The 20,757-nt window shown below is 44.5% G+C and overlaps 5 protein-coding genes and 7 non-coding genes across 15 annotated transcripts in view; 9 read left to right on the top strand and 3 right to left on the bottom strand.

Annotated features, from left to right (window-relative positions):
* The window catches only part of LOC6506590 (NAD(+) hydrolase sarm1), a 45,903-nt gene extending 43,014 nt beyond the window's left edge, over window positions 1–2,889 (bottom strand). For 2 of the 3 annotated variants that reach the window (XM_044714567.1, XM_014909348.3), the window contains exon 1: window positions 2,344–2,887. The gene's annotated coding sequence lies outside the window, so the exon portion shown is untranslated. Of the gene's footprint in view, window positions 1–2,343 lie in introns of all 3 variants that reach the window. The other variant, XM_032453596.2, reaches the window with a different exon arrangement.
* Window positions 906–988, top strand: Trnal-cag. The gene has a single exon. It is a non-coding gene; the product is annotated as a tRNA-Leu (tRNA).
* Window positions 1,137–1,219, top strand: Trnal-cag. The gene has a single exon. It is a non-coding gene; the product is annotated as a tRNA-Leu (tRNA).
* On the top strand, window positions 1,368–1,450 carry Trnal-cag. The gene has a single exon. It is a non-coding gene; the product is annotated as a tRNA-Leu (tRNA).
* Window positions 2,890–5,932: 3,043 nt separating the features above from the next.
* On the top strand, window positions 5,933–6,015 carry Trnal-cag. Its single transcript has one exon. It is a non-coding gene; the product is annotated as a tRNA-Leu (tRNA).
* A 146-nt stretch (window positions 6,016–6,161) lies between these two features.
* Window positions 6,162–6,244, top strand: Trnal-cag. Its single transcript has one exon. It is a non-coding gene; the product is annotated as a tRNA-Leu (tRNA).
* A 147-nt stretch (window positions 6,245–6,391) lies between these two features.
* Window positions 6,392–6,474, top strand: Trnal-cag. The gene has a single exon. It is a non-coding gene; the product is annotated as a tRNA-Leu (tRNA).
* A 146-nt stretch (window positions 6,475–6,620) lies between these two features.
* On the top strand, window positions 6,621–6,703 carry Trnal-cag. Its single transcript has one exon. It is a non-coding gene; the product is annotated as a tRNA-Leu (tRNA).
* Window positions 6,704–9,926: 3,223 nt separating this feature from the next.
* On the top strand, window positions 9,927–12,808 carry LOC6493358 (molybdenum cofactor biosynthesis protein 1). Of its 2 annotated transcripts, XM_014908860.3 has the most exons (5): window positions 9,927–10,052; window positions 10,169–10,378; window positions 10,441–10,519; window positions 11,091–11,942; window positions 12,101–12,808. In XM_014908860.3, exons 2-5 carry the CDS (start codon window positions 10,205–10,207, stop codon window positions 12,667–12,669), a joined length of 1,674 nt encoding a protein of 557 aa, XP_014764346.1. In that variant the 5' UTR covers window positions 9,927–10,052; window positions 10,169–10,204; the 3' UTR covers window positions 12,670–12,808. The 2 variants fall into 2 exon arrangements, with proteins under 2 accessions (XP_014764346.1, XP_032309750.1); XM_032453859.2 differs by having other exon boundaries at window positions 9,940–10,378; window positions 12,007–12,808.
* A 59-nt stretch (window positions 12,809–12,867) lies between these two features.
* On the bottom strand, window positions 12,868–13,846 carry LOC6506587 (probable prefoldin subunit 2). Its single transcript, XM_001957557.4, has 2 exons — window positions 13,573–13,846; window positions 12,868–13,457 (listed from the first exon to the last, which is right to left on the bottom strand). The coding sequence occupies exons 1-2, from the start codon at window positions 13,701–13,703 to the stop codon at window positions 13,157–13,159; spliced, it is 432 nt and encodes a 143-aa protein (XP_001957593.1). The 5' UTR covers window positions 13,704–13,846; the 3' UTR covers window positions 12,868–13,156.
* A 315-nt stretch (window positions 13,847–14,161) lies between these two features.
* Window positions 14,162–16,733, top strand: LOC6493359 (lebercilin-like protein). The gene is made up of 5 exons (XM_001957558.4): window positions 14,162–14,451; window positions 14,516–15,019; window positions 15,079–15,304; window positions 15,369–16,160; window positions 16,219–16,733. Exons 1-5 carry the CDS (start codon window positions 14,381–14,383, stop codon window positions 16,486–16,488), a joined length of 1,863 nt encoding a protein of 620 aa, XP_001957594.2. The 5' UTR covers window positions 14,162–14,380; the 3' UTR covers window positions 16,489–16,733.
* A 181-nt stretch (window positions 16,734–16,914) lies between these two features.
* On the bottom strand, window positions 16,915–20,619 carry LOC6506586 (ribosome biogenesis protein BMS1 homolog). The gene is made up of 2 exons (XM_001957559.4): window positions 18,736–20,619; window positions 16,915–18,682 (listed from the first exon to the last, which is right to left on the bottom strand). Exons 1-2 carry the CDS (start codon window positions 20,513–20,515, stop codon window positions 16,989–16,991), a joined length of 3,474 nt encoding a protein of 1,157 aa, XP_001957595.1. The 5' UTR covers window positions 20,516–20,619; the 3' UTR covers window positions 16,915–16,988.
* Between the last annotated feature and the right edge of the window lie 138 nt (window positions 20,620–20,757).

Here is a 20,757-nt window from a genome sequence, read left to right as displayed (position 1 = left end):
AAAAAAGTATCTGAAAGTAAGAAGATGTCGGCACACATTCAAAGGCAATGCCATAAACAATGCCCGTCCATTCTTTGTCAAAATCTAATTTGAATTTCCTTTCTCTTCAGCAGCAGACACTTCTTTTTTTTTTTGCGGAAAACTGTCGTCCAAACTCATTAAAATATCCATTTCCCAACTGTAGTAAAAAAATATGGAAGAAAAAGAGCTTCTACCAATCATAATAAATAATACAGAATATTAAAAAAACAACAAAAGACAGGCCGCCGCTTAATGAGAAGGGTTCGCGCGTTCCATTCCCATGCTGGCGCTGCCACGCCTCCTTCAACCGGATTATTATTAGCGAGCTGCGGGTCTTGACCTCTTTTTTTTGTTTTGGGAAATCCATAAAAGGCCAGTACGGAGTTATAGATATTAATGGCACAATTCTTTAAGACCATGTTTTCTTTTGTTCGCTGGCAGTGGCAGTGATTGTGTTGTTTCCACGCCGACTCGCGAGTCGCGACTCGATCGGCTCTCGGCCCAACCCCCAACTTACAGATAAGATTTATCTGTATGGAAAATGACTGAGTAAACAGTTTGTCGGCATTTGAACAAAGTGCAGCGAAAAGCTGCTGATCGAATCGATTTAATTTGCAATTATTCCGTCATGAAACTGGCCGGGCCAGCTCTTGTCTCGTTAGTTAGCTCTCAATTAGTTTTGTAATGCTGGCAAATTAGCGTCCACAGCTATTATCCACGGATACTGAGAAATATGTACAATTTCCATCACAAGAAAGTTGTATAATTTGCATAACATCCGCCATAACATCTAAAAATGTGGATTTATTTTCTAAAATCACGATTTTACAGAAAGTGACAGCGAGTGTAGGGCAAACTGCTCATTTGGTGCGCTCACCCCAGATGTCAGGATGGCCGAGTGGTCTAAGGCGCTGCGTTCAGGTCGCAGTCTACTCTGTAGGCGTGGGTTCGAATCCCACTTCTGACAAACTTTTTTCCCCATTTTTATTTGTTTATTTTAATTGGAACTAATTCATTATATTTGAGAAAACACCTTTTAATTATTATAATTATACTATAAGTAAAAATTAACGAAAAGAAAGTCAGAACATTTACTGGCACTCGCTACTTTAACAGTCAGGATGGCCGAGTGGTCTAAGGCGCTGCGTTCAGGTCGCAGTCTACTCTGTAGGCGTGGGTTCGAATCCCACTTCTGACAAACTTTTTTCCCCATTTTTATTTGTTTATTTTAATTGGAACTAATTCATTATATTTGAGAAAACACCTTTTAATTATTATAATTATACTATAAGTAAAAATTAACGAAAAGAAAGTCAGAACATTTACTGGCACTCGCTACTTTAACAGTCAGGATGGCCGAGTGGTCTAAGGCGCTGCGTTCAGGTCGCAGTCTACTCTGTAGGCGTGGGTTCGAATCCCACTTCTGACAAATGACTTTTTGCCCTTTTTTTTTTTGATTTCTCAAATTAATTTGTTTATTCTTTGGAGCTAATTTTGGTTAGTTTTTAGTTGTCTGCGGGAAAAAACAACAATTTTGGATGTATGAATCCAAATAAATACGTACGTAAATTCGTGTGTGTTCGCCTGTTTATGGCATAAACAAAAACATGTGCAAAAGGCCAAAACTTCAATCAAGTGAAATGGAAATTGAAAATTTAAAATTGAAAATGGAAAAACATGTGGGAAAACGCAAAACAAATTGTTTGGGGCAAAGGAGAAAGAACGCAGGCGGCAGGCTGGTTATGCGAATGGAACATACGCTTCCCGGAATTGCCAAATTCCGTATCTGCGGCCGAGAGGCTCCATTGCGGCTCGAACAAATAGATTTCCAAATACCCGTTTTCGTATACATTTTAATGTGTGGGTGTCGTCTGTTTTGGTTTTATGGAAAAACGGAAAATCACAGTGGCAGCGGCGATTTGTGGGGGGAATTTAATTAGAATTTAATAAACTTTTGGCGAAGATAAATTAAAGCCATTCCAACTGCCAATCCCCCGGCATGGGAGGTGATAACTCATGGCGCCTCCGCTGTCTGTCTGTTTAACATTTAAATTACTTGTTTCTTTGTTGTTTTTCCCCTTGTTGTTTTTTTGGGTAATTTATCCGATGCCCTTTCATTGATTGACTTGACTTTTATGTGCATTTTTATAGGCGTTGAATTGACGTGAGTACAGCCCAAATAAAGCCCCCAAAAAAAATCCCCAAAATGTGTACACTTACGAAGTTTATGACTCTGCAGAAAAAAATACACATTTCCAACTATATATATATATACACATTGGATTTTTAAAGTATGTTTGTGGCAGAAGATGTGCAACTTACAGCAGACGATGCAACTTGGAGCGTTTCACAAGCGATCGAAATCGCGTCGGAAGATAAGGCTGGGAAGCAACGGAAGCTGCGCGGATGCGTCTGCGGCTGCTGGATTTTGTTTTCGGGTTATCTCTCAAGGGGATTCACTCACACACACCAAATTCCTTCAAGTCAATCAACCCGTCAGTTATGCTGATGATATTTCATATTTAGCATTTCGGCCTTTTTGCTTTTTAGTCGGGTTTTTCGCCTTTTGTTGCTGGCGTATTTATAGACGCACACATGGAAGCGCAGCCAAAATTAAAACGCACAAATATCACACAACACACACACACAGGGAATTTCGTAATTGCACGGCCGGTTGGGATTTTTCAAAATTTCTTATATTTTTTTTTGTTTTCACATTACTAAACACTATTTAATATAATCTTCGGTAGCAAACTAAAGTTGTTTCCACAAAAACAAAGCGACGCACCAAAGCGACGAGTGCTGGCTTTTATTTACCGTTTACCGCTCGATGTTGACTGCGACGCCGTCGCCGACTGAATGCAGCGGGCAGTGCCAGAGCAGCGCCACAAAAGCCAGCCGATCCACAATGGGAAGTAGTTCTCCGGTTTGGGAATTAATTTTTAATAAAATATAATTATTTATCACATATAGCTTCTGTTTATTCATAAAGCCAAGCCAAGTATAAAATAACTAAACGTATTTTTAAAATATTTAAAAAGTTTTATAGAAATTAGATTGATAGTCCTATTTAAAAAAAAAATATATATATATTTAGGTACTTTTCTAGTAATTAATAATTAAAAACATATTATTTTGCCCACTGTGCGATCGTGGGAGCAACTGAGAGAGGGCGTGAGAGTTTGGCGAGAGGGCTTCCATTATCGAACTCAGAGAGCGCCACAGAGAGAGCAAGAGAGCGGGCGAGAGAGTGCGTGGGCGAGGGCCAACACAAATATACAAACAAATTTGTACCGTTGCACGTGCAGTGCAAAAACAAAAATTTTTTGGAAACGTATCCCGAAGATAGATAGTCAAATATTGAAGAGATACAAATTGCATGTTTAATTAAGTGTCTTCTATAACAGGCTTTTTGTTGTGCAGCTTCGTATTGAAGTGCTTTCTCGCCCGTCGCGCATACGCCCCCGCGATATTTTGCTTTATTGCGGCCATAAAAAACAAACTAAGCAACAAAATGCGAAAAACACAAAAAAAAAAAAAAAGAAATATGCGTTTGAGCCGCCAAAAGCCAAGACAATGAAACCTGTTAATTAACTTTGTACAAATTTGGCTGAAAAGTGTCGCGACAAAATAGCCAGAGCAAAAATAAAAATAAACCGGAGGGAATATTGATTAATGCTCTGCGAAGTCTTCAGTTCGCTTAGACACCGGACCCCTCCTTAATATTTTGTTTATATTTTTTAGCGTCTTTTTTTTGACTTTGAACTTGAAAAGGAGCATTGACTTCAGATCGATGGAGTTGGATCAATCGAACAATAATTGAAACAAAATTGAGAGTTATTCTTGCTGATTTCAAAATTAATTGAAGTTGAAAAATTGCGAATGTTTTGCATCAAATTTAATGGACAAGGTGATTTATTATCTGTTAGATATTGGTAATATATTATAATTGAGGGAGGAATAATGTTTCAGAAAGGGGAGCCACATGTTTATTATTTTTCTAAATATTTTTAAACAGGAATAAAATTAATACATTTTTTATTAGTTCACTATTTCACCTTTTTAAATAAAAAATAATCTATAGTTATCTGTTTAAAACTAAAACTTTCCCTACTTCTAACCTTACTCTATCTCGGATCGATTGCCGCCGTATCTTATGCGGCAGCGCCCCATGCAGCGCAAAAAAAAACTCTCTTTTGTTGAAAGGCAAATAAATATCAAATAAATCTATTTCTCTATTGAAAGCAAAATTTAAATATGAATGTAATTACGAAACTAACTCCATAAATCAAAGCTAACAAAAATGTATGTCGTTTAGGCTGTCTGTGTTTTAGAACGGCCATTTATCATTAGGAACCAGAGGAAAATAATTTAAGCAACTGCATCCCCAACCCACCAGAGCCAGAGCCAGATTAAATCTTTGAGAACCAGACAATGTCTTCATTAATCGATTTGTTCTACAAAGACGAGACCAAGGTAATCTGGCACTTGATTCGAGATAACTTAATCCGAAGTACGTCTGATTTAGATTCAGAATCAGATTCAAATAAAAGTTAAAAAGTAGCCTCGCATTCTGACCTTTGTGCGGCTGTGTTAACAACTCCACTGACAACAGTGGGCTATGGCTATGGCTATGGCTTTTGGCCGGGAGGGGATTTTCCATTGTTGACCCACATCTATAGCTAACCAGAATTATTGTTATGGTAATTTACAACCTCCAGTTAAATATTTCAGCTGCACCCAACTGTTGCAGCTCCCCTCCCGCTGGGTAGCGATTATTTATATTTGTATTGTGATCGAGTTGACAGTAGCACAAATTTTGATTGATGACTCCTGATTGACATTCGGGCCATTTGCTAATTCTATTTCGAGTTGGGACCCCAAAGTGGGTCACACTGTGGTTTGGTTTGGTTTGGTTTGGCGATTGGAGAAGTATGTTCTGGTGCTCCGGAATCATTAATCATAATGAATGCAATTGCCATCAAGCATCAGCCATCAGGCTATCAGCTTGAGGTAGTCATTGAAGGGGCTGCTATGGTCTGATCTGGTCTGGTCTGGCCTGGTCGTTCTAACGAACAAATTAATAGGAATTATGTATGCTGGGTGGCTGTCTCCTAGTCTCCTACTGCATCGCGTTAACTTTAATTAACTTGGGCTGTCAGGTCGGGCCGATTAACATACGCACTTGTGAGACTATCAAGTGTCTGCCATCAGTCTATAAAAATGGAAAATATCCACTGCTCGAGGCAGTGGCACTCAAAGTCAAAGTGGAGCGAGCGGCTCTGGCCCCAAACTAATTGAAATGCATTGAAAGTGCGTGAGATACCAGCAACAACAACCGATCCGACAGCTACTGCAGCTGCGTGTGAAATGTCAAGCTGGGCCTCCAACTCCGACTCCGGATCCGGATAGTTGGCATTTGGCAGTCGCCATTTAGTTTTTGGCCAAAAACTACAACTTAATTATTGGACTTCCTTGGCATCGACTGCCCGCTCTCCTTCTTTTTTCTGATGAATATCGGTGTTTTGTTAGCTGCCATTTGTTGCAAAATAAATCGAATAATATAAAAAAAGTGACACTCGCCAATCTGCACGGTGTGTGATGTATGACGTTGACCTGATTTGGCCCGCTTTTTATTATCATTTCCATCAACTGCATGTTGATTTCATGTCTTGTTCGAAACACACCTCTCCATGACGCGACGAGCGGCAATTTGTCGTTGCCTTTGGGCCGCCGATTACAATAACTCACCTGGAATGGTTTTTGTGTTTCTCGCCTGTGTAGGCAGCCAAGTTCAAAGTGTTATTAAGAGTGAGCGGCCAGCATGTGTAATACGGGGCGTATGCTTGATATGTCGCCCATTAACAATGCCAGCGAATCGGAATGCTCTTTTGACACACGTCCGGCAGCAGTCAGGATGGCCGAGTGGTCTAAGGCGCTGCGTTCAGGTCGCAGTCTACTCTGTAGGCGTGGGTTCGAATCCCACTTCTGACAAGATTTTTTTTACTTTTCTTCATTTTCTTAATTATAATTAATTAATTAAATATAAAAAATTCTACTTTCCATGCAAAAATTACCTTTTTTTTCTAAAAATAATTAAGTTTGTAGCAGTGAAAATTATGGCACTCGCTACTTTAACAGTCAGGATGGCCGAGTGGTCTAAGGCGCTGCGTTCAGGTCGCAGTCTACTCTGTAGGCGTGGGTTCGAATCCCACTTCTGACAAGATTTTTTTTTACTTTTCTTCATTTTCTTAATTATAATTAATTAATTAAATATAAAAAATTCTACTTTCCATGCAAAAATTACCTTTTTTTTCTAAAAATAATTAAGTTTGTAGCAGTGAAAATTATGGCACTCGCTACTTTAACAGTCAGGATGGCCGAGTGGTCTAAGGCGCTGCGTTCAGGTCGCAGTCTACTCTGTAGGCGTGGGTTCGAATCCCACTTCTGACAAACCTTTTTTTTTATTTTTTTAAGTTTTGTTTTTACTTTTATTTTACTTAAACAGTTATTATTTTTAAGTATTTTATCTTCTATATACTAATATAAAAAATGTTTATGTGAACCGAAAATCTTGTTAGGTCGGCCCGATTTCAAGAGTCAGGATGGCCGAGTGGTCTAAGGCGCTGCGTTCAGGTCGCAGTCTACTCTGTAGGCGTGGGTTCGAATCCCACTTCTGACAAATTATTTTTTGTAATTTTTTTCGTTTTTAATTATCTCCTTGTTTTGTCGACCCTCGCACAATGATCCCTATTTGTTTGTTATAATGGCCTGTGTAGATCGACATCAATTAGCAACTTTTAACGAGCGAATTTCCCCCTGAGGGGCGCCAAAAAAATTACAAGTAAATCAATTTGTAAGCGTCTAATTGTCAATATTCCAATCACATAATCTCCTGCCAGTAAACGGCTGCCCTCCGGCTGTCGGCCAGACAAATGTTGGAGACCACACACCATCAAAACCCCACCGAGTCAGCTCGATCGATGGCGGTGCGATGATGCCTGATGGCTGCCCCCACGAGAATTATCGCCGTCTGGGCATCGCCGGCACACACTTCTGCTGCTGCTGCTCCAAGTATCCAAGTCTCCGAACCTCATTCAGCTCAATCAGACTGAAATTAAAATGCTGACTGAGCACGATTTGAAATGCGGCCCACTTAGTAGTTTGTGTTTGCACAATTGTTCTTGGGAAAAACAGATCAGGCCCATCTGTAATTATGCTGCCATGGATGGTTGTCCGGTTGTCCGGTTGTCGGTCGTAAAATGCAATCAACTTGCCGCACACAATTGACAATTTGGACAGAAAAAAAATTAGAGAAAAAACCGATCATAAAATTCTAGCTGTTAAAGTTTTATTGTGTTTGGCATTTGGCACTTGTGAAGGCCTGGGAAATTGAGGCTGGTCCGGACGGGAGGGTCAATTGGCATGATGGACATATGTACATAAGTTGCAAATTTCCACAGACGACAATGCAATTCCTCGTTGACGTCTCGCAAATATGAGTGATGTGACAAGTGGATGCTTATCTGCGGCTCGACGCCCCTGCTTTTTTCCAAGGGGGTTTTCCTTTCGCCTGATGAGCGACCATTGAAATTTATGACACCGTCGAACCGCCAATTGATTGGCTTTTAAAGACCCAAATGGATGCTGCCAGTTGCAAGTTGTAAGGCTGTAATTAATGTACACAAATCGTTTGAACGCACGCCCGCTCCAACACCTGCTGCTATTGGTACACATATTTATTTATTGAAAAGCTCTTAACACTCTCAATTAATTATGGAATGGAAAACTTGTCGGCCCAGCCATGTGGAAAATTTATGGTACTTACAAATGATAAGACCAACTGCTATCTAAATGCAAATTTTCCATGCCGCGCTTAGCTTAGAGCAGATGAAAAATCACTTGCATTTCAATTAATATTCCGATTTTACATACACGAAACGAAAAGCAATGACCCTAAAATGCAATACTTAAATAACATAAATCCATAACTATTTATAAGTTATGTTTAACCACAAAAAACTTATGATCCAAGTTCTTTTTAGGACCCACATCTAACCGTGTTTAGAGTCGAAGACCTCAATCCCATTCTCAAAGGGCTTCTAGATAAATTCTCCACCAATCTGCTAAAAAATATGGATACAGATTATTTTTTTATATTTTTTGTGAAATTTGTATTTAAATTCTGTAGCTGATTAGGTACAACTTATGAGAAGCGAGGAGGAGGGCGGTATTATTTCTTAATTTAATTAAATTTTTATTTAAATATTATTTATTTTTAATATAATTTTTTTTATTTTTGTAGCTGATTAGGTACAACTTATGAGAATCGAGGAGGACGGAACTTTTTTTTTACATTTTATTTTTGTTTTTTTATGCATTGAAATTCAAAAATAATTAGTAAATGCTAAACGGTATAATTTATACTGATAAATAATGTGCTTTAAACAGCTACAAACATGTTGAAGTCCACCTACTGGCTCCTAATTTGTGGTCGTAAATAACGCCCCCATCGCGGGATGCCTAAGCCATTTTTAAATGGATTCTCCGGGATACCTTAAACGATTTGTAGATCGATTTTCTGGTTCTGGAACAAAATAATTTTTTAGATTTTTTGTCAAATTTTGTGGGGCATCCCCTTCGAAAACTATAAAAACAGCATGGAAGGCCCATATGAGCCACTGCGAAGGCTATATCTTGGCCAATACTCATCCGATCTCTGAGCGGGATACCTTAAACGATTTCTAGATCGATTCTCCATCAATCTGCATCAAAATCGGGATCAAAATTATTTTTTAGATTTTTTGTCAAATCTTGTGGGGCATCCCCTTCGAAAACTATAAAAACAGCAGGAAGGCCAATATGAGCCACTGCGAAGGCTATATCTTGGCCAATACTCATCCGATCTCTGAGCGGGGTACCTTAAACAATTTGTAGATCGATTCTCCATCAACCTGCATCAAAATCTGGATCAAAATTATTTTTTAGATTTTTTGTCAAATCTTGTGGGGCATCCCCTTCGAAAACTATAAAAACAGCAGGAAGGCCAATATGAGCCACTGCGAAGGCTATATCTTGGCCAATACTCATCCGATCCCTAAGCGGGATACCTTAAACGATTTGTAGATTGATTCTCCATCAACCTACATCAAAATCTGGATCAAAATTTTTTTTTAGATTTTTTGTCAAATTTTGTGGGGCATCCCCTTCGAAAACTATAAAAACAGCAGGAAGGCCAATATGAGCCACTGCGAAGGCTATATCTTGGCCAATACTCATCCGATCTCTGAGCGGGATACCTTAAACAATTTGTAGATCGATTCTCCATCAACCTGCATCAAAATCTGGATCAAAATTATTTTTTAGATTTTTTGTCAAATCTTGTGGGGCATCCCCTTCGAAAACTATAAAAACAGCAGGAAGGCCAATATGAGCCACTGCGAAGGCTATATCTTGGCTAATAATCATCCGATCCCCAAGCGGGATACCTTAAACGATTTTTAGATCGATTCTCCATCAATCTGCATCAAAATATGGGTGAAAATTATTTTTTTTTTTTTTTTTGCAAATTTTATGGGGCATCTCCTTCAAAAACTATGAAAACTGCATGAAAGGCCAATTTAAGCCACTGAAAAAGCTTTATTTTCGCCAATAATTTATGGTGGTGAACATAATTTAAATTTGAAAATAAGTTTTAAACCTAAAACGTGCAATGCAGCGTTAAATTTATATACTCCTCCACTTAGGTAAGCATTTTCCGATTAATCCGGAGGTCAAAGCTCTGTGGACTGCACACTGTTGCTCCCCAGTTTGGTGGAAGTGCTCAGCAATTATTAGAAAAGTTCGCCGTATTTTTATTTAAAAAGCTTTGGCGAAAGCTGCGTTAGAAGCTCGGCCAGATGATCGCCAAGTTTATTTTTTATTTTATAAACAACACTCGCCGGGTTCGGTCGGAATCGGACTGCGGTATTATAGAACGGCGTGGTGCGGAGCATATGTAATTGCTTATCAGAGGGAGCTGTCCGAAATCGGTATGTTTTCACCGCTCGAGTGATACTTGATTCCCGGCGATTACCCATCCCAGCCCCCCGCAGACCGGCGGTTTACGTAAGTCCATTCAATTTCATTCGCTTGGAACACATTTTAGCCGAGAGCACATCAATCAAGCAATAATAAAACCAAAATGCGGCTACTGGCGAGACACGCGATTCAGACGGTGCTGCGGCAGGAAAACAGGGAGCTCTTGGGGGGAGGAGGAGCAGGTGTCCGGCAGAAGGCCACAACCGGTTACCTGAAGCTGGCACAGACTGCGGCACTGGAGCCGGAGAAACCGATCCAACAGGTGGATCAGCTAAAAGTAAGTGGATATTTAGATCACCCCTTCTCCAAATTCGATTTCTATAGCCTGTATTTTCGCAGAACTCACCGTTGACGGACACATTTGGCCGGCACCACACCTACCTGAGGATCTCCCTCACCGAACGCTGCAACCTGAGATGTAAGTTCCATTCCATCCTCCATCCTACCACAATAGTTTTGTTCATTTTTTCAACCTTATCAGTGGCACCCCATTATTACTATAAATATTTCTGATAATTCTGGCCCTGAAGTGGATTCCTACCTTGATTGAATTTTGTTGCGAAATTCGTGTCAGACACATGTACTTACAATAATGGTTAGAAAAATAGTCTTTCAGTTACTATATTTGACCTTTAATTTACTTGAATTAGTGTAAATGTTCTAATTTAATAAAGGGATTGAATTGAAGTGAATTATTTTGCAGACACCTCGTTTATTTGCTGGAATAAGTTGTTTAAACCAATATTTTCCAAATATATTCTAGAATATTCCATTCAAAAATTTCCAATGTGATAATAAAAGGTCAATAAAAACAAAATATAAATTATATAAAGTTTATATATCAACTAAAAAACAAGTTATCTAAGTTTAAAATAAGGTTCTTTGAACTTTTATAAAAAATTAAAACAAACATTATTTCTGAAATAATTGATAACATTCTTAGGGTGAACTTTATTACACAGAGCTAACACGCAATATTCCAATTCCAGGTGATTACTGCATGCCCGCTGAGGGAGTTCCCCTGCAACCCAAGGCGAATCTGCTGACCACCGAGGAAGTCCTACGCCTGGCACGGATATTCGTGGAGCAAGGAGTGCGCAAGATTCGTCTGACCGGAGGCGAACCCACTGTCCGCCGAGACATAGTGGATATAGTGGCACAAATGAAGGCCCTGCCGCAGCTGGAACATGTTGGCATCACCACCAATGGCCTGGTTCTGACCCGGCTACTGTTGCCGCTTCAAAGAGCCGGGCTGGACTCCTTGAACATTAGCTTGGACACCCTGAAAAAAGATCGATTCGAGAAGATCACCCGACGAAAGGGCTGGGAGCGGGTGATAGCTGGCATTGATTTGGCGGTCCAGTTGGGCTATACGCCCAAAGTGAACTGTGTTCTTATGCGGGACTTCAATGAGGACGAGATCTGCGATTTTGTGGAGTTCACCAAGGATCGTCCGGTGGATGTGAGGTTCATAGAGTACATGCCCTTCTCCGGAAACAAGTGGCACACGGAACGGCTCATTTGCTACAAGGACACGGTGACCGCAATCCGTAAAAGATGGCCAGACTTTCAAGCTCTGCCCAATGGACCCAATGATACGTCCAAAGCCTATGCCGTGCCTGGCTTTAAGGGTCAAGTGGGCTTCATAACCTCCATGACGGAACACTTTTGTGGAACCTGCAACAGATTACGACTCACAGCCGATGGGAACATAAAGGTTTGCCTGTTCGGGAACAAGGAGTTCTCCTTGAGAGACGCCATGCGCAGGAAGGACGTCACCGAGGATCAGCTGGTGGATTTCATTGCGGCGGCAGTTCAGCGCAAAAAGAAGCAGCATGCAGGTGAGTGGTAACATCCCTAAACTGTATATCCAGATGGTTCTCAGAACTTGGTCCTCCTTCGCAGGCATGCTCAACCTGTCGCAGATGGAGAACCGGCCCATGATCCTCATTGGCGGCTAGTAGACACACCACACTCTCCATCCTCTCTCCCGTTGCAGGTGCAGTTCCGTATCATCCTCATCTATTACTTCATCAAATGACTCATCCTGCCAGGCTGCAGATCCGCAACGGCAGTCACCTGACCCACGTCAATGCCCAAGGCAAGGCCCAAATGGTGGATGTGGGCGGAAAGGCGTCAACCACAAGACTAGCCCAAGCAGAGGCCACTGTCCGAGTGGGCGAGCAGTTAACCCAGTTAATAGCAGCCAACGAATTGGCCAAAGGCGATGTCTTAACGGTCGCCCAGCTGGCAGGCATCATGGGAGCCAAACGCACCTCAGAACTCATACCCTTGTGCCACAACATCAGCTTATCCTCCGTCAAAGTTCAGGCCGTTCTACAGAAGAGCACTCAATCCGTTCACCTAAAAGCATCCGTACGCTGCTCGGGTCAAACGGGCGTGGAGATGGAAGCTCTGACAGCTGTCTCCATCGCTGCCCTGACGGTGTACGACATGTGCAAGGCCGTGTCTCACGACATCTGCATTACCAACATCCGACTACTAAGCAAATCCGGCGGCAAAAGAGACTTCCATCGGGAGGAGGCCACTCAACCAGACATCGAATGAAGCTACACTGACTGAATGGATTGGTTGAGGTTGGAAAACTAATTCAAGATGGCTTTGAATTGGAAAACTAATTACTTTTAAGAAACACTCCAATATGGTTATTGTAAGCAGGGATTAAAGAGCATTTCTATTCTCCAAACTAACAATCTTTTCAGTCAATGGCTCTTCAACAGAAATAACAAAATAACAAGTCTAGCGTTTCCGTTTACAGAAGTTCAAGTTTGAGGTTTGATTTAATTTCGTAGCCAGAGGGGGTTATGTTAAATGAGGGAAGTGGAGATGGGATTGGATGTGTTGGTGCCATTTTTGTTGGGTGTGTCGTGAACTGCGCCTTACAGCTAGTATTACATACAACATCAGAACTGTTCCGTTATCGCGGATTATTGTTCGCGAATCCTGGCAGAGTTCCCTCTCCTCTTCACAAAGACACAATAAATACGGTGCACTTATCGGCGTGTGGCGTGGGGCGGAGGAGAAGTGCCTATTCCTAGTTAGAGACCAGGACGTTACGGTTCTCCGCCTTCTCCGCAGCATCCGAACCCTTTGATCCCTCAGTTCCAAGGTGTTCGCCCCGGATCTTGATGTTGTGATCCTCCTTGAACTTGTTCAATTCGCTTCCTTTTTTGCTCAGGTCATCTGTGACCATGGTGATGGTTTTGGCAATAAAGTCCTTGTTCTCCACCAGCTGCGGAAGGACCTCCTTAACAGTCCGTTCGCAGAGGACACCGCCAATCAGACGGAAGCACTTACGCTCCGGATCCGCCGACTCCAGGGTTTCTATCACAGTTCTGCGGGTAAGAAATTGTGTGTTATTACGATATTTAAACAACTTTTAAGTAACCATTTGGTTTTGCTTTCATTGAATCACTCCCAATGACCATTTATCGACCATTGGTGACTCACTTGTGCTCCCGCAAATCCATTTCCAGGGTGTTTAGACTGTTGGCCAAGTTGCGCTGCTCGTTCCGCAGCTGTTGGAACTGGGCCACAATGGCCTCCTGGCTCAAGGCCGGCTTCGCCGATTCGGTGCTCATTGCGCTGCTGGATCCCCAAAAGGACCGTTTCCCAAGCTAGGTATGCTAAATCGCTCCAAATTCACGAAAATCGGGATTTTTCTTTCAAAATAAGTCGGCGAACACGAGGGTAAGGGCAGTGTGACCGCTCGAGGGAAGAATGAAAAATACCATTTGGTGCAAGGGTCTAAAAAAGCCTGTGGAAAAATACCAAAATAAGTTTATTCAGAAAACTTATTTAACGGTTTCAATTTCAAATTTAAATTTTAAATAATTCAACTCCTTTGAAAAGACAAAGAACTTAATCAGCTACAAAATTTAAATAAAAACCCCATGCCTATATTAAAACGTGGGCTTCCCCCATTCGATAAGCGATAGGCAGGTGCTGTCTCCATGGTAACGGTCTATTGCCTGAGCCCCCGATCCAGGACCAGACTGGAGTGGATTTAACCCCCAACGGGGCAACGCAGCAGTCGGCGAGCAAACAATAAATAAACATCAAACAGCGTAACCACAGCAGCAGGTACTTTTCAGGGTTTTCAGTTCCAGTTCGATTTCGACATCCCCTGGCACCGGCTCTCTCTCTTTACACTGAACATCCGAAATAGCATTTGAAAAATTAGCGGCAAGTCTACTGGTTTCAAATCTTCCGGTTTGAGAATTCTACCGGAGACATCACAGGATTTGCAAGACATTAGATGGTATCGCCGCGCAAGCCGGCATCCTCCTTAAGCTCAGCACCCCGCGCGGCGACCAGCAATCTGATGGCGTGAGTAGTTCCTCCCCCAGCTCCAAACCGCTTACTCAATTTTTGTTTACTCCCCTCCTTCCAGAGCTTCAGCCAAGAGCTGCGAGAGCCTGTTCTCGGCCAGCTCCCGGGAATCGGCCAGTTTGATCTACCAACGAAAACAGGCGCCGGCCCATCGAGGCGCAATGAAGGGATCTGGCAGCGGGAATATCCGTGGCCCCAACATGGTGACTCAGAACCACAGCGAGATCCATCAGCGGGTCATGTCGGCCAGAAATCTGCGGGCCAAGACTTTCCAGAATCAACTGGCCGATGCCCAGGCGGAGATCGCGAATCTTGCCCATGAAAACAGGATGCTCCGGACCCTCCACAAACGCCAGTCGTCGGCACTGAACAAATACGAGTCCAACAATGCAGAGCTGCCCCAGCTACTCCACTCCCATGCCGAGGAGCTCCGAGTGTGGCAGACGAAGCATCGCAACTTACAGGCGATTAACAAGGACCTGGAGCAGAAGCTGAAGCAGAAGGAAGCCATTATCCTGTCGCTGAGCGACCAGAACAAGCACTACAGTCAGCTCAACAAGGACAAGTGGGTGTCCTCTATTACAAATTATTCCTTACTAAATTAATTTTTAAATATTTTTGCAGAAATCTCGATGAGCGCCAAAAGCTACAGGAGAAATTGCGCTCCCTGGAACAGCGCCTGGAGGAAAAGGATAACGACATGAAGCTGATGGCACGAAAAGTGCAACTGGAATCCAAGAACTTCCGCCAGCAGCTTCTCAACGAGCAGAAGAAGTGCAAGGAGGTGATGCTGAAACTCGAAAAGGCCAAACTGGAGGTCAGTGGCTACCGCAAGCTCGAAGAGTACACAGTAAGTTGGCAAATAAAATAGGATTCTAGATATGAGAAATTATTTTTTTCAAATATTCCAATAGCTTGGAACCGATAAGGTGAACCCTCTGGCCTCAGGACGCCGGACCAAGCTGAGCGGGGTGGCTGAGGAGCCGGATAAGATCGACAAGCTGGAGAAGTCTCTGGAGATGCTGGACAAGGCGATCGAGAAGAACAATCAGTGCGAGTTCAACGCTTTAACAGATGTTCTGGAATCCGAGTCATTCTTTGATTTCGAAAACAATGACGGAGAGGACAAGAGTGCGCCCAATTCTCCGCCGGCTCAGCCGGAGCGCCAGGCCACCGGTAGCAAGAGCAATAAACTCACCCTGCCGCCGGCCACCAACCCGGCCAAGATGAACCACACCCAGAGCCGGTCCACATTGAGCCAAGTGCTCTCGGCTCAGGGCAAGACTCCACTGGCCACCGGAAAAAACAGCCGCGGCAGGCTGGGATCAGGAGCTACGGTTCTGGTGCCACCACCCAAGACAGATAGCTTGCCGGCCAGCAAGCGTCGCGATCCGGATACTCTGTCCAAGATGTCGTCCGCAAATACGGGCAAGAGCAAGCAGCAGTCTTTGAAGTCCGTGGAGTACGATTACGAGGATGATTATGAGCCGGCTGGCGAGGATGATGAAGAGGATTCCTTCGGGATTATGAGTAAGATGGAGGGAATGGAGCCGGAGGATAACAGCGACGAAAATGTCAACGATGCCAGTCTGGTTAACTATGCCAACTACATGGATGCCAAGAGTAGCGAGGGTGATCTGTTGGAGGAGTTCCTCGAGGAGGACGACGATGGCACTGACGGCCAGCAAACTCAGCGCAGCGATGAGGTAAGATAACAAGACAACCTAAAGAGAATCCTTCTTAGCCCTTGCCATTTATTTGTAGTCACAGGAAAGCAGTATCCGTGCTCCGCGCCTCAAGGAGAACATGTCCAGCATTCGCAAGCAGATCTCCGATGACTACAAGGAGCGCGAGAGCTTCCTGAAGACGTTCTGCCGTCAGGCCAGCAGCAGCAACATGCGCGACGATCCGGCGTCCAAGAAACGCAACAGCATCGCCGGTGGTGCAGCGGCCAGTGGCCACATGACCGGCAGCCGGAAGCATGCCCTTCTGGCGGCCCTCAAGACGATCGACGATAACAAGAGCCAGGACTAGAGCACACACACTGTTCGTTCTAGTTTCCAAAAAAATCCAAATATTGTCCAGTTCAAGTTAGTACCTAAGCGGTGTTGAGTTATATATATATATATTTTTCAAGCAGAGCCCGGTGCTTCCGGTCCAGTTGGAGCAACTGCAGCAGCCACTGGACAAGCTATTGCAGGTATGGTGCTCCGGTGGTGGCTGCAGTTGCTCCCACGTCGGAACACGAAGGGCGTTGAGTAAATTTTAATTGAAAATAATCTGTTAGTGGCCTCCTCCTGTTTTGTAATTTAAGAAATATTTTTAAAATTTTTTCCAAGTTAATGGGGGTTTGTGTCTCGTCTATCTGGCTAAGTGAAGCTGAGAATAGTTTTCAGACTACTGGGAACACTTTACTCGCCTGGTACTTCTAAGCTAGGAACAGTTCATGAAGATTATTTTTTGTGAATTTTATTTTACTTATTTTTAAAAACGTAAAATGTTTAATATTTTTTACAACTCAATAGTTTAAAACATTAGGCATTCTGCTTCCCCCGCATCTTGCTAATGGCCCTGGACACCTTCTTGCGCAGCTCCTTCTGCCGGCGCTCCTTGGACGCCAACTTTTCGCGCTTTTTCTCGCGGAAGTTCTTCATCCGCTTCTTCATATCCTGACGCTCCCGCTGCCGCTTGTCCTTGTAGTTCGTCTCGATCATCTTCATCATCTTGGCCACCTTCTGCTCATACGGTGAGTTAACCACGGCCACTCGTTCGGGCGCCGCCTTGGGATTTTCCGGCCCGAATTTCGGCTTGTCCTTGTAGGGCAGGGCCCGTTGCAGAGCCTTGGGGATGTTGAGGGGCCGGAAGATCTTCTCCTTGCGCACAATGGTCGTGTACATGCTGTCCGGCTGGGCGGCGTTCTGGACATCCCGCTCTCGCTTCAGCTGACCCAACGTCTTCATGCCCTGCCACTGGCTCTTCTGGTCCAGGGGCAGCAACAGAGAGGTCACGGGCGCATAGAACCTGGGCACTTCCACGCGGAACCAGGTGCGGCAGAATACAATGTCACTGAGTAGGATCTTATCCTCGAAAGTGGCACGATACGATCCTTCGGGGGTATGGTGGGATTTCTTGATCTGACCACGTATTCCGGACACTGTCTTGATCTTAGCTCCTTCGAATTTGGCCACCTCCAGGGAGGAGTTGAACATGTCCTTGATGAAAGCAGTCTTCTTGTAGACCTTGAACGGATGACCGACCAGCTTCAGTTTCTTCATGATCTGCGAGGATTTGTCGAGCTCAGTGACGCAACCAGTAGCCGCGATACGGAATCCCAATCGTCGCATCTCCTCCTGATCCTGACGCACAGTTTGCAGCGCCAGGAAACCAGTATTTTGCGGAGTGATGGGTCCCCAGAAAGTCATGCTGCAGGTAACGTGATTGGGTGTGTACTTCAGGTAACGCTGCCGGAAGTTATCCTCCACTTTGGCGTAGATGGCCACCGTCTGGAATCGACGCCAACCCATCGAGATGATCAGAGGATCGCCGGTTTTCAGAATCTTCTTGTACCAGCGATGCTTCTTTACCTTGCAGTTCACATAACCCACATTCTCCTCGGTCATGTTCAGGGCGCCCACCAACACCGGGTAACTGGGATCGAAGTTCTCCACGAATTCCGCGGGCAACTGCTTGAAGCCAAGCCGCACATAAAGTCCTGGTCGGTAGCCCTCGATTTGGATGCGGAACTCGTTGTCCAGGTGAGCAAATTCACTTTTGTTCAGCTCGCTCTGTCGCTGCGCCTCCGCTTTCAAATCTTCGTAGAAGCCGTGATCCCCCGTGATGCGTCCGGTGTCCTCTTCACCTTTTCCCTCGCCACTGTTGTCGTACTCGGCATCAAACTTGGCTTTGAGCTTCAGTTTCTTGGCCATCAGTTCGGCCTTTGTTAGGTTTTCCTCCTCCACCCGGGTTAGTTTCCTCTTGGCTGCTGCTGGATCCTCCGCCTTGGCGCCTTCTTCTTCGGACTGCTCGCCATCCTGTGACTTTGGTTTTCCGCTGACTTGAGTGCCCGTTTCCAGATCCTCAAAATCGCCGTACACCTCGCTCTCCGCATCACTCATGTCGTCCATTTTCAGCAGATTCTCGGCATCCTCGCTGGCCTTCCACTTTCCAGTTACGAAACAGTTCTTGATCAGCTCCTTGTTCTCCTCAGAAAGCCAGTCGCGGGTGGTATCTAAAATATATATATTATAGTATACTGAGAGGAAATACTGAGTCCCCACTTACCTCCGTGATATTCAAAGAAGCAGCGCTCATCTTTGTCCCTGATGTCCTTGTCCTTCTGCTGCTGGCTTTGCTTTTTGGCAGCCACTCGGAAGAGACCACCTAGCTCCTCCTCAGAGTCCTCATTTTCATCTTCGGCATCTTCTTTGCTCCTCTCGCTCTGGTTGTAGACGCCATAGACGAGGCGCATCAGATTCTTCGACTCGGAGTGGCGCTGCAGGAAGGCATCTCGGGCTTTTTCCGCCAGGTTGGTTTTCCAGCTCATGTTGCTGGCCAGGACGCGGGCCTCTTCGTCGTCGGAGTCCGAATCATTGCCGAGTTGGACATCTCCAAGACTCTGATACTCCTCGTCGCCCGATGACCCGGCATCAGAGTCATCCTCCTGCTCCTCCTCGTCGCTATCTTCGCCGCGCCAATCATCCGCCCCAAACTCTTCTTGCTCCTCCTCGCTGTCCGCTGCATCCAGGCCAGAGTCGTCGGCCTCTTCATCCTCATCATCGCTGGAGGAGCCCTCATCCTCGTCTTGATCGGTGCGGAAGTCCTGGGATTTTATCGGCTTGGCATCGGAAAACAGACGGAACTCCTGCTGCTCCATTTGCTCGTCCAGAGTGGCCTTTTTGTCGATGAGCTTGCCAAGAAGCTCTGCTTGCTCCGCCGCCTCGGCAGTCTGCTCCTTCTCCTTGTGGGAATGCGATCCCTGCAGCTCAATATAGACTGCATCCTTGTCGTAAACAATGCCGCCCACTCCGGACATCGGGGCATAGAGCAAGCGCTCCTTCTCCAGCAAGCTCCGCTTCTTCTCGGTTCCGGGAAGGGGACAAGGATCGGGTATGGTGCTCAGCTCATCAATACGGGCATCGCCCAGGCCAGCTATATGCACCATGTGCTCCTGCTTCAAAGGCACCCCTCGTACATAGCCATAAAGGACAACATCCCGATCGCATTTCGGATCCCTGCGAATTTTATCCGTGTTCGTGACATCCTCCAGACGATCCACCAACAGGTAACTATGTGCTCCACGCCACTGAAGCGGCCTAAACTTCATGACGGATATAAAGCGTCCCAGGTTCTTGATCTCATTCCTCAGATACTCTCCATGAATTAGTCCCGAGAGGTAGAACAACTTGGCGCCGTCATAAACTTCTGTCCAGAAACGATGCTTCAGTTCCTTCTTCCTTTTGCGCAGCTGCTTGGGATTCTTAATCATGTCCAGGTGAGTGAGGACACCCATGATTTTGGGCATTCCATGCACCTGGCATATGTTGAGGAACTCAAAGATCTCCATTTCGAAGCCATAGCTTGCGTCGCAGAGTAGCAGGACCAGATCCGCACACTTGGCCACGTCGATCATGGAGTTGACATCGTTATTGCACTCCAAGAGCGTGATGCGGCGCTTCTTAGACGTGACAATTGTAATAGGACCCTTGATGTCCGTCACATTGGTGCGGGTGAAGCTCTTGATGAGGTTCTTGATCACCGTGGTCTTTCCCACCTTCGGCGGCCCCACGACGGCAATCAGAACTGGAGGCGGTTCATCCGGCGTCTGGTCCACAACCGGAATGTGCTGCTTCTTGGCCGTAATATCCTCCTTTCGTCGGAAATTCCGCTCCGCTCGCTGGGCCGAATTGATTGCAAATGCCTTGGGATTTCTTTGGCGGGCGGTGAGTTCGGGCTCCTTTTGATTCCCATCTTTTTTTGCCTTCACCTTTTTCTTGTCCGCCTTTACACCGGACTGCCGGGCACGATGCTGCTTCCGCTTGTCCTGGCCGGAGTCGTCGGCCATCCTTAAAGACGTTTATTAAGACGAATTTATATATTAGACGGTGTTTAGCGCTGCACGTGTTAGTTTTAATATTTTTTTTATCGGCCGGTTCTCCCCAGTTTATGTCTATCGATAGTTTTTGGTTTCCAATTATTTTTAGTATTTTCCATATCGGATAGTTCCTATCTGCACTTTAAAAAAATGTTTTATATCACATACTAAAAAGTTGATTTAATGTTCTTGATACATTGTTTTGATAATTA

The sequence above is a fragment of the Drosophila ananassae genome, chromosome 2R, assembly GCF_017639315.1.
Source record: "Drosophila ananassae strain 14024-0371.13 chromosome 2R, ASM1763931v2, whole genome shotgun sequence".
Taxonomy (NCBI): domain Eukaryota; kingdom Metazoa; phylum Arthropoda; class Insecta; order Diptera; family Drosophilidae; genus Drosophila; species Drosophila ananassae.
This window is presented reverse-complemented; position numbering and strand designations above follow the sequence as displayed.

Bases quoted from the DNA above. Each gene is read 5' to 3' on its own strand.
- LOC6493359 (XM_001957558.4), top strand. From the start codon at position 14,381: ATGGTATCGCCGCGCAAGCCGGCATCCTCCTTAAGCTCAGCACCCCGC. The intron at 15,020-15,078 runs GTGGGTGTCCTC...ATATTTTTGCAG, and splicing joins AGTCAGCTCAACAAGGACAA to AAATCTCGATGAGCGCCAAA. The intron at 15,305-15,368 runs GTAAGTTGGCAA...ATATTCCAATAG, and splicing joins GCAAGCTCGAAGAGTACACA to CTTGGAACCGATAAGGTGAA.
- LOC6493358 (XM_014908860.3), top strand. From the start codon at position 10,205: ATGCGGCTACTGGCGAGACACGCGATTCAGACGGTGCTGCGGCAGGAA. The intron at 10,379-10,440 runs GTAAGTGGATAT...GTATTTTCGCAG, and splicing joins AACAGGTGGATCAGCTAAAA to AACTCACCGTTGACGGACAC. The intron at 10,520-11,090 runs GTAAGTTCCATT...TTCCAATTCCAG, and splicing joins CGAACGCTGCAACCTGAGAT to GTGATTACTGCATGCCCGCT.
- LOC6506587 (XM_001957557.4), bottom strand. From the start codon at position 13,703: ATGAGCACCGAATCGGCGAAGCCGGCCTTGAGCCAGGAGGCCATTGTG. The intron at 13,458-13,572 runs GTGAGTCACCAA...TCTTACCCGCAG, and splicing joins ATGGATTTGCGGGAGCACAA to AACTGTGATAGAAACCCTGG.
- LOC6506586 (XM_001957559.4), bottom strand. From the start codon at position 20,515: ATGGCCGACGACTCCGGCCAGGACAAGCGGAAGCAGCATCGTGCCCGG. The intron at 18,683-18,735 runs GTAAGTGGGGAC...TATATATTTTAG, and splicing joins CTTCTTTGAATATCACGGAG to ATACCACCCGCGACTGGCTT.